General features: G+C 40.7%; 1 protein-coding gene across 13 annotated transcripts in view; it reads left to right on the top strand.

Moving 5' to 3' along the window:
- Positions 1-553: 553 nt before the first annotated feature.
- Dock3 (dedicator of cytokinesis 3) overlaps positions 554-15,868 on the top strand; it is a 377,571-nt gene continuing 362,256 nt past the window's right edge. For all 13 annotated transcript variants that reach the window (XM_052719644.1, XM_052719626.1, XM_052719604.1 and 10 more), the window contains exon 1: positions 554-662. In XM_052719644.1, the coding sequence (XP_052575604.1) occupies positions 626-662 (37 nt within the window). In that variant the 5' untranslated portion in view covers positions 554-625. The remainder of the gene's footprint in view (positions 663-15,868) is intronic.

Here is a 15,868-nt window from a genome sequence, read left to right as displayed (position 1 = left end):
ATCTCGGTAGGACTGGCCGGAGGCACTGTGGCCTTCCACACGCAGGACCGCGACCCCGCTCTGGTGCTCGCTGCGGCCAGAGGCTCTGGGTGGGCGGAGGGACCTGGGTTCCTAGGCCGGGCTGTCCAATAGCCTCTCGCAGATTTCCCTCCGCTGGCCCGCAGCGGCGTCTCGTGGATTCGCGCGCGGGCTCGGGGCGGCGCGAGCCCGGGTATTGCGAGCCCCCGCGCGCCAGGGAGCGGCGCATGCGCGGGCGTCCCGCGAGCCCGCTGAGGCAAGCCGAGCCGCGGCGGCGCCGAGGAGCCAGCGACGGAGCTGTGAGGAGCCCGAACGGCGGCGGCGGCGGCGCAGGGACGGTGGCGACGGACAGGTGCTGAGCCCTCGCCCGCGTCGCCAGGGGCCGTCCGGCCGCCCGCGGAGTCTCGCCGTCAGGACGTGGCATCCGGCGGTGGCGGTGGCATCCCGGACGGCCTGTGAGGGATGCGCCGCCTACTGCCCCGCGCCGCCTGACCGCCCCCGCCTCGCCTCGCGGTGCGCCACAGCCGGGCCCGCGGCCGCCCCTGCGGTCGTCGCCTCCGCGCTGTCACCCGGCCGCCGCGCCTGCGGGGCTGCGCCCGGCCCGGCCATGTGGACCCCCACGGAGGAGGAGAAATACGGCGTAGGTAGGTGAGGCTCGGGCCTGACAGCGGCGGCGGGGGACTCGGGGGCACGTGCCCGAGTTCCCGGCCCCGCCTCGATGGCCGCCCTGGCTCCTCCGCCCCTGCCCGCAGACTGTGCGGCCTCGGCGCGGGGCGGGTGCGCTCCGGGCGGCGGGGATGGGCCCGGGGCTCTGGGTGCGGGAGGGCGGCAGGGGGCGCTGGCGGGGCGGCCTCAGCAGGTGCGGCCCGCGGGAGGGGCCGCCAGGCCGGGGCAGTTGCGGAAGGTTTGTGGTGTGGGGCGCAGGACAGTTTACCCAAGACGATCCATTCTGAGAATCTGCTTTTTCCGGCAGTCAAAACCCTCGATTTTAATGAGTTTCTGCACAAAAGTTAACGAGCCCGATGGCGGTTTATTTTCCGATTGGGATCTTACCAAAAAGGATGAAAATCGTTGACATCATTTTCTCAGTTCAAAATGCTGCAGATATTTGTCTTGCTTTAAATATTAGAAATAGTTGCCCTACTACCGTGGGAGGTGTTTGGGACATACATTGTTAAAGTTTAGTGTATTTTGTTGATATGGTTTTGTTAAAAAAATCTATTTTAAAATGAGAACGTTATTCCTTAGTTTTCTTTTTAAGTGTTATGCGAAACTCCAGAGGCTAAGGATTTTTTAACATTCCATTTTTTAAAAAAGAATACTCATTTATTTAAGGGACCGAGTGTTTTACTTTTACAATGTTAGCATTTCGTGGTCATTACACGACGCTTTACATTATTTTGTTCAGCCACTTTACATTATTGTAAATTGGATTTACAATTTGGATTTACTTAGAAATATTTAAAGTGTGGAGTGTGCAGTGATTTTTCTCTTTCTTAGCCTGTAATGGAAAATTTTAAAAAAACTTGCAGGAAATATATTGCCAAGAGGCAAATTATTATTTCCACTATTGCAACAATTCTATCAGTATTTTGTTCATAATTCATTACAAAGGAACTTTGTAAATTGCAGTGGTAACAATTGTTTTGGAATACCATCAGGCAAGGTATGTCAAAATAGGATTTATATCAGAGAAGCCCTCTATCTTGTTCTGAAAAGTAACATTCCAAAGTTTGTAATTAGCTATGCTACAATGGAACTGGTGAAAAAGACTCCCGAGTCTGTTGAAATAGAATTGGGAAATGATGCACGTGTTGGCATTCACCCCGAGGGACTCTTACCTTTTCTATTTAAAGCATCCCTTGAATACTAAGTTGATGCTGTGAAATGAGGAGTTGATGGTTTTTCTTCTTCATAACTTGCTCTCAGAACTACTTAATTAGAATAACAAGCAAGCAGTATGAAAGTGGTCAGCTGTCCAGTGGTACACTTGATTGATTTCTTCTGGGGAGGAACCCCCAAGTAGTGCAGATAGTGGAGTTCCGAGTGCTGGCTTCCATTTACTGGTGCTTTGGGCAAGTTACTCAAATCATCTTCTTAATGTGTAAATGAGGGTTCATGTTTACATATCTTATAGGGCTGTGGAAACCAAACAAGTACACACTAAGTAGTTAGTATATGTTAATCCTCCATTAGTACTTAGAGAGTGATAACACTCTGACAATAAACACTAGGTGTGTTAGTTCTAAGACGGGCAATTCAAGCCAATCAGGACAGGTGTATGTGAATCCTAAAGTACTAGGATTTGATGTATGATTTACCAAGACAAAAGATGGAAGGAGATTCTTCAATTCTTCAGACTATGTGCTTAGCTTTAGAAAAATTGCTGTTCCCTGTAGAGGAGCACAGCATTGGGCACAGGGTAGGTCTTAATGCTTGTTGTCATTCTGAAGACAGTTTCTTTACTGCTGTGGTCTGGTATAATTTTGGTGCTTTTTCTTAAAAAAAAAAAAAAGGCAACTACTTGGTATTTCTCTGTTTTTTTCAACTGTCTCTTCCTCAGTTATGGTCTAAAAGTTTTTGTTAAAATTGTTTAAAACTCAGGACATCTCCCCCCCCCCCCAAACATGTTAAGGGCTGCACTTCTAGGCATTTTCTTAAAATCTAATTTAATCTGTAAGATATCTTCAGTATTGTGCTTAATAATGAGAAAAAATGTCAATTCAAATGATTTTCCATTTGTTCCAGTGTTTAATTGCTTTAAGGACCAGCTTGAAAGTTTAACTATTACCATTGTTTCTATGAGAAAGTATTGAGTTTAGCTTTGCTCCTTTTTCAAATTAAACATTTATTTTTACTTATTTGTGTGGGGAATAGGTGTGCCCATGTTGTGACCTGCAAGTGGAGGTCCCAGAACACCTTGGGGAGTCTGTTTTCCTCTACCCTGGGGCTTTGGGTGTTGAACTCAGGCCATCTAGCTTAGTGACAGGTGCCTTAGCCCACTGAGCCAACTCACCAGCCCCAGCTTTGAATTTTGTGACTAAGTCAGAGCACAGATATCTGTTTCTGTTTGGCAATTTGTAATCCTTCAACAAGGAAGAAAGTGTACTTTCCATCTGATCTGGAGAACCATGAGAAAGAGCTCCTGATGTCGGTGAGGGAATGAGTTCCTGTTGCAAAGTCTCCCCTCTGCCACCCTGTATTAGTTGTTACAGTGCATTTTCACATTTGTAAGGCTTTTGAAATCTAGTAGTAATTCAGTTTTCTTTCAAGACAGTTTCTTACTATGTAGCACCTTGGTTTCCCTAGTACTTATAGAGAGATCCACCTGCTTCAGCCTCCTGAGTACTGGGATTAAAGGCATGTGTCACCAAGCCTGGCCCGGAATTTAACGTCTTATTTTTTATCTTTATTTTTACAATAGAGGAGCTTTGTACAGGCAGAAACATTTCTTTTATTATTTTTCACTTAAGATTATGTGGTACCCGAGCTCCCTTTTTGTTACATTCTGTGTATGACTTGAGAAGGTGGAGAGGCCACTGCCCTTTTGTGAAGATAAATGATGTGCCAATCAGTTTGCTGGAGATACCCGATTGTGTAGCCATATGTAGATTCCTAGAGTAGTCTTCATAGGATCTATATTATATAAATGAAGAAAAGGATCTCAGAGATTGCTTTTCTTTCCTTCCTGTCTTTCTTTCTTTCTTGGTCATTCAGCAGTTATAGAGTCCCTTTAATTTTTTTTTTTTTTTTTTTGGCAATGGGAGGCATTTTATGACATAACTTGACTGTTTTTGCTCTTCTCTAGTATTGTTAGGGGATTTTCCCCTCCATTTCTTCCCTCTGTGTTTTTGCAACAGGGTTTTACTCTATAGTTCAGACTGAACTATACTCAGGCTGAAAATATAATTGCTTGGAAAATTCTGTATGTTTTATTTCTTAGGTTGTCTTTCCAAGGAACTTCATGCATTACAGCATTACAGTGCATTAAATAGGAAAAATGGTTGACCTTCCTTTTTTTTGGTTTTTTGAGACAGGGTTTCTTTGTGTAGTTTTGGTGCCTGTCCTGGAACTCACTCTGTAGACCAGGCTGACCTTGAACTCACAGAGATCCACCTGGCTCTGCCTTCTCAAGAGCTGGGATTAAAGGTGTGTGCCATCACCGCACGGCCTTGTCCTTTTTTTACTGATTGTACTCAAACTCCTGAACAGGGAAGCCAAAACTAAAACCACACTATTCTTACTCTCTCCTAACAAGAACAGGAAATACCCACAGCGAATAAAAATGTAATTAAATTTGTTCAATAGATAAACAGCAAAGGTGTGAATGTGTTTTGATGTCGTAGATGTGTATGTTGGTTAGTTTTTGTCAACTTGACAAAAACCTCTGGGAAGAAGGAATCTCAACTGGGGAATCACCTTCAGACTGGCCTATAGTAAGGGATATTTTTCTTGATTAATGATTGATGTGGGAGGACCTAGCTTACTGTTGGTAGTGCCACCTTTGATCAGGTAGTCCTGGGTTGTATAAGAAAACAGGCTGAGTAAGCCACAGGGATGCCTGTAAGCAGCATTTCTCTGTAGTCTCTGCTACAGTTTCTGCCTTGGCTTCCTCTGATGAGGGACTATAACCTGTAAACCAAATTAAACCCTTCCCTTCCTAAGTTGCTTTGGTCATGGTCTATTTATCATAGCAATAGAAAATGTAACTAAGAGAATATGTAAACTTCCTCAAAAAGCCATCTTGTCTATTACACTGCTGTCTTTAGGTTAACAAACAGACAAAAACACATGTGTATGCTAGGCAGGCACTCTGCCACTGAGCTACATCCCCAGCCCCATGGTAAACTTTAATAATTCAGAACATTGATTCTTATTGTTTGCTATTTTTCAATTCTTATACCATGAAAAATTTCCCTCATTACCCTCCAGAATATTTAACATATTTAGCAATAGTTTTGCAATGCTACGTTCATTTTTTCCTGATTCCTAAGACCAGGTTATGTGTGTACAGTCTTTTATTTGTATTTAAATAAATCACTAAGTTTCATGGAAATTTAACTTCTAAAGATCTGTAGTAGAGCCTGGTGTGGTTTATATTTCCTTGAATTCAACAGACTGGAGGATTAGAAGTTTGAGAAGAGAGGGAGGGAGATAGGGGAAGGAGGGAAGGCAGAGAGAGAAAGGATGAAAAGGAAGGAAAGAAAAAAAAGATCTGTAGTACAGAGGAGTCTGAAGTGGAGCAGGAACCATATGGAAAAGAACCACTGTCCACAGCATTTGAGTAAATCCACTGGTCACTAGAGCAGCCTGAAGACATGGCGGCTTTCGTTATTTTATGACCCATCAGTCCCAGGAAGGAAACCCAGATTTTGAAGTCTCTGAAAGAGAACCAACACCTTTTTTTTGAGGTAAAGATTCCCACCAGGGGAAGAGCTGTCACATCTCCAGAACTTTATTTTGTTCTGAAAAACAAGTATATAATCTGCATTTATAATCATAGGTTTAGTATTACAGGGAATGTTGACATTTAAGATTTTACTTGAGCATCATGATGGGAGTAAAGTGACAGATCTAAGGTACTAGGCTAACGAGTGCTAAATTGAAGTTTGAAGCCAAGATTTCAGAATTCTAGGCCACAGATTTTCCTCTTTTACAAAAATTTTATTTTATTATTGTTATTTGTGTGTGTGTTTTATGTATTGTGTCTTGAGTGTTGACATGTGAGGTCCCATTGTGGTAGGAGACGATTTTTGGGAGCTGGTTTCCTTCTTCCACCATGGGTTCCAGGGACCCAACTCAAGTTGTCAGGCTAGGGCAGCAGGACTGTTTTACCAGCTAAGTCATCTTGCCGGCTCTACAGATTTTCTTACACCCTTTGCCTTTGAGTGGAATTTGTCAGTACTGTATGTCTAGCTTGAAAGTTGAGACATAGTCTAGAACAGTGGTTCTCAACCTTCCTAATGCTGTGACCCCATACAGTTCCTTATGTTGTGATAATCCCCAACCATAAAGTTATTTTTGTTGCTACTTCATAGTTGTAATTTTGCCACTGTTATGAATCATAATGTAAATATCTGTGTTTTCCAGTGGTTTTAGAAGAACCCTGTGAAAGGGTTGTTTGACCCCTAAAGGGGTTGAGACCCATATTTTGAGAACCACTGCTCTAGAGTCTTTTCATTTTTAACTAGGTAAATATATTTAAGGATTTTTTTCACCTTGGACATTATATAAGGCTACATAATATTATTGTTGTTCCATTTCTGAATATAATGATTTATTTTGATAGTGGGTATAAATACAGGGTATGAATTCAGAAAGCAAGTTTTTAATAATGCCTTAAGGGCCGGGCGGTGGTGGCACACGCCTTTAATCCCAGCACTTGGGAGGCAGAGCCAGGTGGATCTCTGAGTTCGAGGTCAGCCTGGTCTACAGAGTGAGATCCAGGACAAGCACCAAAATTACACAAAGAAACTTTGTCTCGAAAACAACAACAAAAATGCCTTAAGGACTGTATTAGGTATTATTATTATTATTATTATTATTATTATTATTATTATTATTAATAAGACAGGGTCTCACTCCTTAACTGGCCTGGAGCTCACTATGTAGACCAGACTGACCATGTCCAGCATATTGTTCTTTTTTAGAAAGACACCTAGGACAGAGGAAAGAAATTGAACTTAGCAAACATTTACTGAGTGACTTTATTTTTTTTTTCTTTTTTTTTTTGGTTTTTCGAGACAGGGTTTCTCTGTGTAGCTTTGCGCCTTTCCTGGAACTCACTTGGTAGCCCAGGCTGGCCTCGAACTCACAAAGATCCGCCTGGCTCTGCCTCCCGAGTGCTGGGATTAAAGGCGTGCGCCACCACCGCCCGGCCTGAGTGACTTTTTAAACCAAAAGTTGTTGTTTTGACCTGTTCTCTAAAGCAAAAAGGAAATAATCTTCAGGGAATTAGCAATTAAAAGTTTGTGTGTGAGCCGGGCGGTGGTGGCGCACGCCTTTAATCCTAGCACTCGGGAGGCAGAGCCAGGCGGATCTCTGTGAGTTCGAGGCCAGCCTGGTCTCCAAAGCGAGTTCCAGGAAAGGCGCAAAGCTACACAGAGAAACCCTGTCTCGAAAAACCAAAAAAAAAAAAAAAAAAAAAAAAAAAAAAAAAGTTTGTGTGTGGTGTATGTGATGTATGTGCATGTGTAAGTGGAGATTGACCCTGAGGTATCTCTCTCAATTGCTCTCCTCCTCATTTTTTGAGACAGGATCTCTGGATGAAGTTGGAACTCAAGGATTTAGCTAGATTGGCTAACTGACCAGAGAGTTTTCAGAGATCTCCCTGTCTCCATTCCCCACCCCAGCAGTGATGTTACAAATGTATCTGGCTTTTATATGGATGCTAAAGATCTGAACTCATGTTCCCAGGCTGTGGAACAAACATTTCATAGATTGAGCCCCCCACCCACACCCCTTTATAGAGATGGGTATCTTGCTGTGTTGTCTGGGTTAGTCTCTAGTTCCTGGGCTCCCACCTTAATATCCCCTATAGCTGGGCAACAGGTGTGCATGAGCTACCATAGTCAGCTTAACTTTTTAATAGATTTAATATATAACATCCAGTAGACTTCAGATTTACAGATCATTTTATCATGCAGTATTAGAATATACTTTAGAAGTATTAGTAAATATGGCATTGTTTTCAGGGTAACATTTAAAATTTTTATGTGTATGTGTTTTTTGTCTGCCATGTGTGTTCCAGTGTTGACAGAAGCCAGAAGAGGGTGCTCCTCTAGAGCTGGAGTTCCAGGAAGTTGTGAGCTGCTGGATATGGGTGTGGAAATCTGAACTTGGGTCCTCTGGAAGAATAGCACATGCGCTTAACCCTTGAGCCATCTCTTCATTTCAATGTGTAGCATTTTTAGACACATCCTAAAACATGGCAGTCTGAAAAGAATGGTCACTGAGGTTGGAAATACCTTATATTCATACTTGGTGCTGAATTTTAACTTTTAATAGCTTTTGAATCTTCTTTTAAATTTTGTATCTTTATTTTTGATAATAGGAATGTTTAAAAAATTATTCCTACTATGTAAACAGCAGTTGGCCTGCTATATTAGGGATTTATTTCCAGTGTTAGATTTACAATAGCGGACAAACCTGTTTAGGACTGTGCTCTCAAGTCTCTTGCATACCTGCCCCCGGACACATTTTGTGTAGAGAAGCAAGATTTTATAAAGTTTTTGCACATAATCTCTGGAGACCTTTTTAATTTTTAAAAAATTCATAAATATATCACCACCTATTTTAGTGGTGGTCCAGGTACTTGCTATATTGTATTAGGATACTTTAGTTAAGATAATGACTTTATTGGGAAGTGTCTTTCAGAAGCTTTCCATTTTCCTGTTTATCTACAATGGTGTAAAATCTCAACTTCCTACTTTCATATATTTCCCCTCTTCTTTCAAAACTCATTTATGTGCTCTTGCTAATGAGTAAGAACCAATATTTGTGGACGAATTAAAGCACGATAAACATAGAACCGAGTAAAGATTTAGCACTGCATCTCCAATAGGTGTGCATTTGACCTTCACTGCTTTTCAGGTGGAGCCCATTTTATTAGTAGACAGCAATTACTAGAGTATTCTTACTGCTGAATAGAGTTGATGACTTCATGTACATTCTTATAAATTTTTGTTCTTTGCCTCCATATAAATTGCTTGGATCATACCCTTCTAGTTCAATTTAAAATTTAAAAAATGCGTGTATGGGTGCTTTGACTGCATTTATGTCTGTGTACCATGTATATGCCTGTTGCCCAGGGAGGCCACAAGAGAATGTTGGATCTCTTGGGACTGGAGTTACAGATGGGTAGGAGCTGACATGTGAGGGCAGCCAGTGCTCTTAACCCTGAGCTATCTCTCCAGCCCCACTAGTTCAATTTTTGGCTTCTAAGAGTTCTTAGAGAAAAATACAGCTTAAGGTTCTGTAGTTTGATCCCTAGGAAGGACCCCCATGGTAGAAGGAAAGAACCAACTTCTGCAAGTTGTCCTGACTTTCACACACATTCCATGGCACACCTGTGCTCATACACAGACATACATGTGCACAGAATAAATAAGAATGAAATAAAAATTTTAAAAAGTATTGGTGGCAATTTATTGGTTTTTGTAACCCATAGTTAAAAAATAATGTTATTTGCTTGTGGGCTCGAGAGATGGTTCAGCGGCTTAAGAGTACTGGTTGCTCTTCTAGAGGACCCAAGTTCAATTCCTAGCACCACATGGTGGCCAACTACCACCTATAACTCCAGTTCCAGAGATGCTGCCTTCCTCAGGCAATGTATATGTGCCAAGTATACGGGCATACATGCAGGCAAAATACCCATACACATGAAATAAAAATTAAATCTTAAAAAACTATTTCCTTATTTTTTTTCTTATATATTACATCCTGACCACAATTTCACCTCCCTCTTCTCCCTCAGTCTCCCCCCCCACCTCCCCTCTTTCCCAGATCCATGCCCCCTCCATCTGCCCTGAGAAAAGAGCAGGCCTCCCAGGGACATCAACCAAACATGACATAATATACTACAGTAAGACCAGATACATATTATCACATCAAGGCTGGATAAGGCAACTCACTAGGAGGAAAAAGGGTCCCATAAGTAGGCAAAAGAGTCAGCAACCATCCCTGCCCCCACTGTTAGGAATCCCACAAGAGCACCAAGCTACTCAGCCATAATGTATAGAGAATCTAGGTCAGACCCCTATCGGCTCCCTATTTCTTTGAGCCCCCATGAGTCCTGGTCAGTTGATTCTGTGGGCCATGTTCTTGTGGTGTCCTGACCTCTCTGGTTCCTCCAATCCTTCCTCCCCTCCCCCACTGGACTCCCTAAGATTCACCTAATGTTTGGCTGTGGGACTCTGCATCTGCTCCAATTGGTTGCTGGATGAAATCTCTCTAATCTCTTTGATGATGATTGTACTAGGCTCTGGTCCCAGGAACTGCAGGCAGGCAAACTGTAGGTCAGAGGTTTTGTGGCTGTGTTGGTGTCCCAATCCCTCCATTTGAGGCCTTGCCTGGTTACAGAAGAAGGCCAGTTCAGGCTCCATATCCCCCATTACTAGGAGTCTTTGCTAGGGTTACTCTCATAAATCCCATGGAGTTTCCATTGTACTAGGTTTCCACCTTGTTCTCGAAATGCTCCCCAATTCCAATTGTTTCTCTCAGTATTCTCTCCCCCCCCCCAACCGATTCCTACTGTTCCCACCCCACTCGCCCCTAGTCCACCCTCAGAATTTATTCTATTTCCCCATTCTCAGGAAATCCTTGCTTTTCCCCCTTAAGCCCTACTTGTTGCTTAGCTTCTCTGGGTCTGTGGATTGTAGCATGATTTTATCTTTTACTTTATAGCTAATATCCACTTATAAATAAGTACATAGCATTTTTGTCTTTCTAGGTCTGGGTTACCTCACTCAGAATGATTTTTCCAAGTTCCACCCATTTGTCTGCAAATTTCATGATGCCATTGTTTTTAACAGCTGAGTAACACTCCCTTGTGTAAATGTACCTAATTTTCTTTATCCATTATTTGGTTGAGGGACATCTAGGTTGTTTTTAGTTTCTGACTATTATGAATAAAGCTGCTGTGAACATAGTTGAACAAGTGTCCTTGTGATAGGATGGAGTGTCCTTTAGGTATATGCCCAGGAGTGTGATAGCTTGGTCTTGAGGTATATTGATTCCCAATTTTCTGGGACACCACCATATTGATTTCCATAGTAGCTATACAAGTTTGCACTCCCACCAGTGATGGAGGAGTGTTCCCCTTACTTTATATCTTTGCCAGCATGAGCTTGTGTTTTTGATCTTAGCCATTCTGACAGGTACAAGATAGAATCTCAAAGTTGTTTTGATTTGCATTTCCCTGCTAAGGATATTGAACAGTTAAGTGTTTCTTGGTCATTTGAGTTTCCTCTGTTGAGGATTCTCTATTTAGATCCCTACCCCACTTTCTAATTGGATTGTTTAGTTTGTTGGTGTCTAGTTTCTTGATCTAAATATATAATTTTGGCTATTAGCCCTCTGTCAGATGGAGTTGGTGAAAGTATTTTCCCATTCTGTGGGCTGCCTTTTTGTTCTATTGACAGTGTCCTTAGCCTTACAGAAGCTTCAGTTTCATGAGGTCCCGTTTATTAATTGTTGATCTTAGTGCCTGCACTATTGGTGTTCTGTTGAGGAAGTTGTCTCCTGTGCCAGTGTGTTCAAGGCTATTCCCATTTTCTCTTCTATCAAGTTCAGTGTGCCTGGATTTATATTGAGGTCTTTGATTCACTGGGACTTGAGTTTTTTACAGGATGATAAATATGGATCTATTTGCATTCTTCTACATGCTGACATCCAGTTAGATCAGGACCATTTGTTGAAGATGTTTTCTTTCTTCCATTGTATAATTTTGGCTTCTCTGTCACAAATCAGGTGTCCATAGGTGTGTGGATATACATCTGGGTCTTTGATTAGATTCTATTGATCAACCTGTTTGAATTTATGCCAGTACCATACGGCTTTTATTATTAAAGCTCTGTAATATGGTTTGAAATCAGGGGTGGTGATACCTCTGAAAGTTCTTTTATTGTACAGGATTGTTTTAGCTATCCTGTTTTTTTTCCATATGAATTTGAATATTTTTTTCAAGTTCTATGAAGAATTGTGTTGGGATTTTGATGGAGATTGCATTGAATCTGTAGATTGTTTTTGGTATGATTAGCTCCATAAGCATGGGAGATCTTTCCATCTACTTATATCTTCTTCATTTTCCTTCTTCAAAGACTTGAAGTATTTATCATACAGATCTTTCTTGTTTGGTTAGAATTATCGTAAGATATTTTATGTTAGTGGCTATTGTGAAGGGTGCTGTTTCCCTGATTTCTTTCTCTGTCCATTTGTTGTTTGTATATAGAAGGGCTACTGATTTTTTTTTTTGAGTTAATCTTCAGCTGTAGGAGTTCCCTGGTAGAATTTTTGGTATCACTTAATGTATACTATCATGTTGTCTGCAGTGATACTTTGACTTCCTTTCCAGTATGTATCCACTTGATCTCCTTTAGTTGTCTAGCTAGAACTTCAAGTACTATATTGAATAGTTATGGAGAGAGTGGACAGCCTTGTCTTGTTCCTGATTTTAGTGGAATTGCTTTGAGTTTCTTTCCATGTACTTCAATTTCCTTATTTTATAAAGTCTAAAAAGTAGGGATTGTGCTACAGTTCTTGAAAGATAGAGCTCAGTGCCAGGCATATAGAGGCTTCATACATGTGCTTGTGAATTAAATTGAACACTTTTGTTAGTGTGGCATTACGTTTGATTTTTGGTGACTTGAGATGTTTTTCCGTACTTAATGGTTCATATTGAACTTATAACCAACTAAACTCTAGAACTTACTTCATTTGAACCAAAATCAAACTATGTATTCTGAGCTTATACATAATATCAAACAAAAGATGTTAAATTCTCTTTTTTTTTTTTTTTCAAGACTGGGTTTCTCTTTGTAGCCCTGGCTGTCTCAAACTTACTGTGTAGACCAGGCTGGCCTTGAACTCAGATCTGCCTGCTTCTGCTTCCTGAGTGCTGAAATTAAAGGCGTGTGCCACCACTGCCTGGCCCTAAATGTTCTTTTAAAATGTTTTATTTTTATTTTCATCATATTTAAATTGCCATACTTGGCTTATCAGTACAACTTCTCAAATATTTTTGAAGGTTAAGTTTGTGATTTTACTCATCTTTCTTTGATCATTTATCTATACAATTAATCAGACTTTGTTATCCAAATGGCTTGTCTTTTTGCTGATAGCTAATAGAATATTAAAAAGACAATATTTAATTTTCAATAAACACTAGAAGGAGGTATTTACTATATAAAGTTGTATTTTTGCTGTCTTATATTTTGAATGCAAATTATCTGGATGAACATTTCATGACAGTGCCAGCTTCACAACCTTTGTGAATCTGATAGTGCTTGAGATTATGGCAGGTTCCAGATTATGATCTGTGACCAAGGTGTTTTAGTGAGGAAGAAAGATGTGGTTGAGAGGAGTGTGTGAACCTGCTTTTAGTTATGAGCATGTCAAAGAAATGTTAGTATTAAAAAGAGGTTAGTCCTATTTTCATCTTCATACATAGGAGGAAATGTAGTGCTAAAATGTTCTTGACTTTTATTTCTGATTTTCTTTCCAAATTCCACATTGCTATAGTTTGGACTTGGAATGTTCCTGTTCCCAAAGCCCATGTGTTAAAGATGGCCCCTAGCTTGGGCTATTGGGAAATGGTAGATGCAAGGCTGTAGTCAAAAGATTTCCTGTGTCCTGCCCGGCCTCCCTGCAGTCGGGATAAATCTCTCTCACCCGCAGTCCCTCAGCTGCTTATAAAATAATCCCTCAGAAGAATAATATTAATTATAAACTGTATGGCCTATGGCTAAGAATTCTTTCATCTTCAATTAACCCATTTCTATTAATCTATGTATTGCCATGTGGCCATGGTGTTACCAGTCTGCTGGCATGTTGCTCCTTGGGTGGCAGGCTGGCATCTCCTTTCCTCTGCCTTTCTTCATCTTGCCTCTCTCGGATATCCTGCTTGGTTATAACCTGACTCACCGTAGGCCAGAGCATCTTCTTTATAAACCAGTCATAGCAATACATATTCAGAGTACAGAAAGACATCCCACAACACAAGGCTTTCTGAGTGTCCTCTGGTTAATGGGGATGTATCCTTGGAAAGACTAGTGAGGACCTAGCTGCTGCTTCCTTTTCATTATTTTTTTCCTGACTTTGAGGTAAATTTGCTGTGCTATGTGCTCCTCCTTCCTGAGAGTCCTAGTTCAGCTGTCCAGTCATGGACTAAAGTTCCAAAATTGTGAGCTAAAGTAAACCTTTTCTGTGTAGAGGTTAGTTTATCTCAGATATTTGTTGACTATGATATACTTAAGTTCTTGATACGCCCCTATGCAGAAACATAATTTTCCACTTTTTTGCTTTATTTGGGTTATATTACTAGCAAGATTCTATGACTGTTTTTCTGCTTAGGGAATGCCAGTTCAAAAAGCTAAAATATCATCTTTTTTATGCCTTTCCACAGCTCTGCCTGATGTAAAGAAGTGCTGCTTCTGATCTGTCCCTTACTCCTTTGTAACATGCTTAACTGCATTTTTTTTGCCCCAGAAGACTTTTGGACAAGAAACTGTCTTCATGTTTGTATCATCAGGATCTAATACATACTCCATTGAGAGTCTGAGCTAGTAAAGAGTTTATTTTTTGTTAATCTTGAGGCTGTTTTACTTTTTTTTTTTTTTTTTTTGGTTTTTCGAGACAGGGTTTCTCTGTGTAGCTTTGCGCCTTTCCTGGAACTCGCTTTGGAGACCAGGCTGGCCTCGAACTCACAGAGATCCGCCTGGCTCTGCCTCCCGAGTGCTGGGATTAAAGGCGTGCGCCACCACCGCCCGGCGAGGCTGTTTTAAAAGGCAGGCTGTGAATATAATACATGGTTGTTAGGCATGTGACATGAATATATTTGTGCTTGACCGTTTTCTATCATGAGCCTGTTAGGGATTTACTGCTTATGGCTGAGTTCAAATGACTGATTTTGGGTGGGAGCCTGAGAATTCCAGTAGCAGTTCATCTCACCTTGAATTGCAATTATCACAACAGTGTGATTCAGAAATCTTACATCAGGTAATTGTAATATAATTTGACTTTCTCCCATTACCTTTTGTTCAGCATCCTTAGGGAATTCTGTGTTTTGCATGAGTGGCTTTTCCACCTTTAAAAGCAACAGAAAGATTTTGTCTACTTTGAAGTTTCTCCAAAATGTAATGTATTGCACTCTTCTCTATAATGTGAATTCAATATGTTGAATTCATTTGATGTTTATTTATCTGTATTCATTTTGTGATTATAATGTACACATTCATTATGGAAATATCAGAAGATATGGAAAAACACACAAACTTTTTTTTTTTTTACACAGATATAGCTCTTGCTAACGTATTGACATCTCTTTAGTCTTTATTCTGTATATACATATAAATAGGCATTTGAAATAACTTTAGAACCGTATTGTTTCATACACACACACACACACACACAATTTGAAGTCAAAGGACAACTTGAGTTAGTGAGTTAGTCTCCCTCCCATCACAATCTCTCCCTTAATCAGTCTCTCCTTTGAGAAAGGATTTGCTGAACCTGAAATTCATCAGTTCAGGTAGTCTGACTAGCTAGTGAGTTTTAGGGTTCTGCCTATTTCTGTCTCCTGTCCCCCAAAGCTGGGATTACACATACCTCCATGCCCAGCTTTTTCCATGTATTCTGAGTATTTAACTCATGTCCTTGTGCTTGAATGGCAGGAACTTTACCAACATAGTAATTTCCCTAGCCTTTAGTTTTCTTCTTGACTTATTAGCCATTTCTCATTTTATGTCATTTAATCTCCATGAGTTTGTGAATTTCTATTTCTCTTGCTGTTATTCTAGTTTCATTCCATTGTGGTCAGATAAATTACAAGACAATTTTTTCATTATTTTTCATTTGCTAAGATTTGCTTTGTGTCATTATAATCTATTTTAGAGAAAGTTCTATGGGATGATAGAAAGCTTATGAGATGAATGTGTATTCTACAGTGTTTTAATGGAATGTTTTGTAAAGATGTCTGCTAGGTCTCTTTGACCTACAATATCACTTAACTCAGATATTTATTTTTATGAAGCTGACCTGTCTATTTGTTAGAATGACTTATTGACATCACCCATTATTAGTGTGTTGGGATTAATCTGTGACTTTACATCTAGTAGTGCTTGTTTTATGAAAT

The sequence above is a fragment of the Peromyscus californicus genome, unplaced genomic scaffold (assembly GCF_007827085.1).
Source record: "Peromyscus californicus insignis strain IS unplaced genomic scaffold, ASM782708v3 Scaffold_11__1_contigs__length_118956290, whole genome shotgun sequence".
Classification (NCBI taxonomy): Eukaryota; Metazoa; Chordata; class Mammalia; order Rodentia; family Cricetidae; genus Peromyscus; species Peromyscus californicus.
This window is presented reverse-complemented; position numbering and strand designations above follow the sequence as displayed.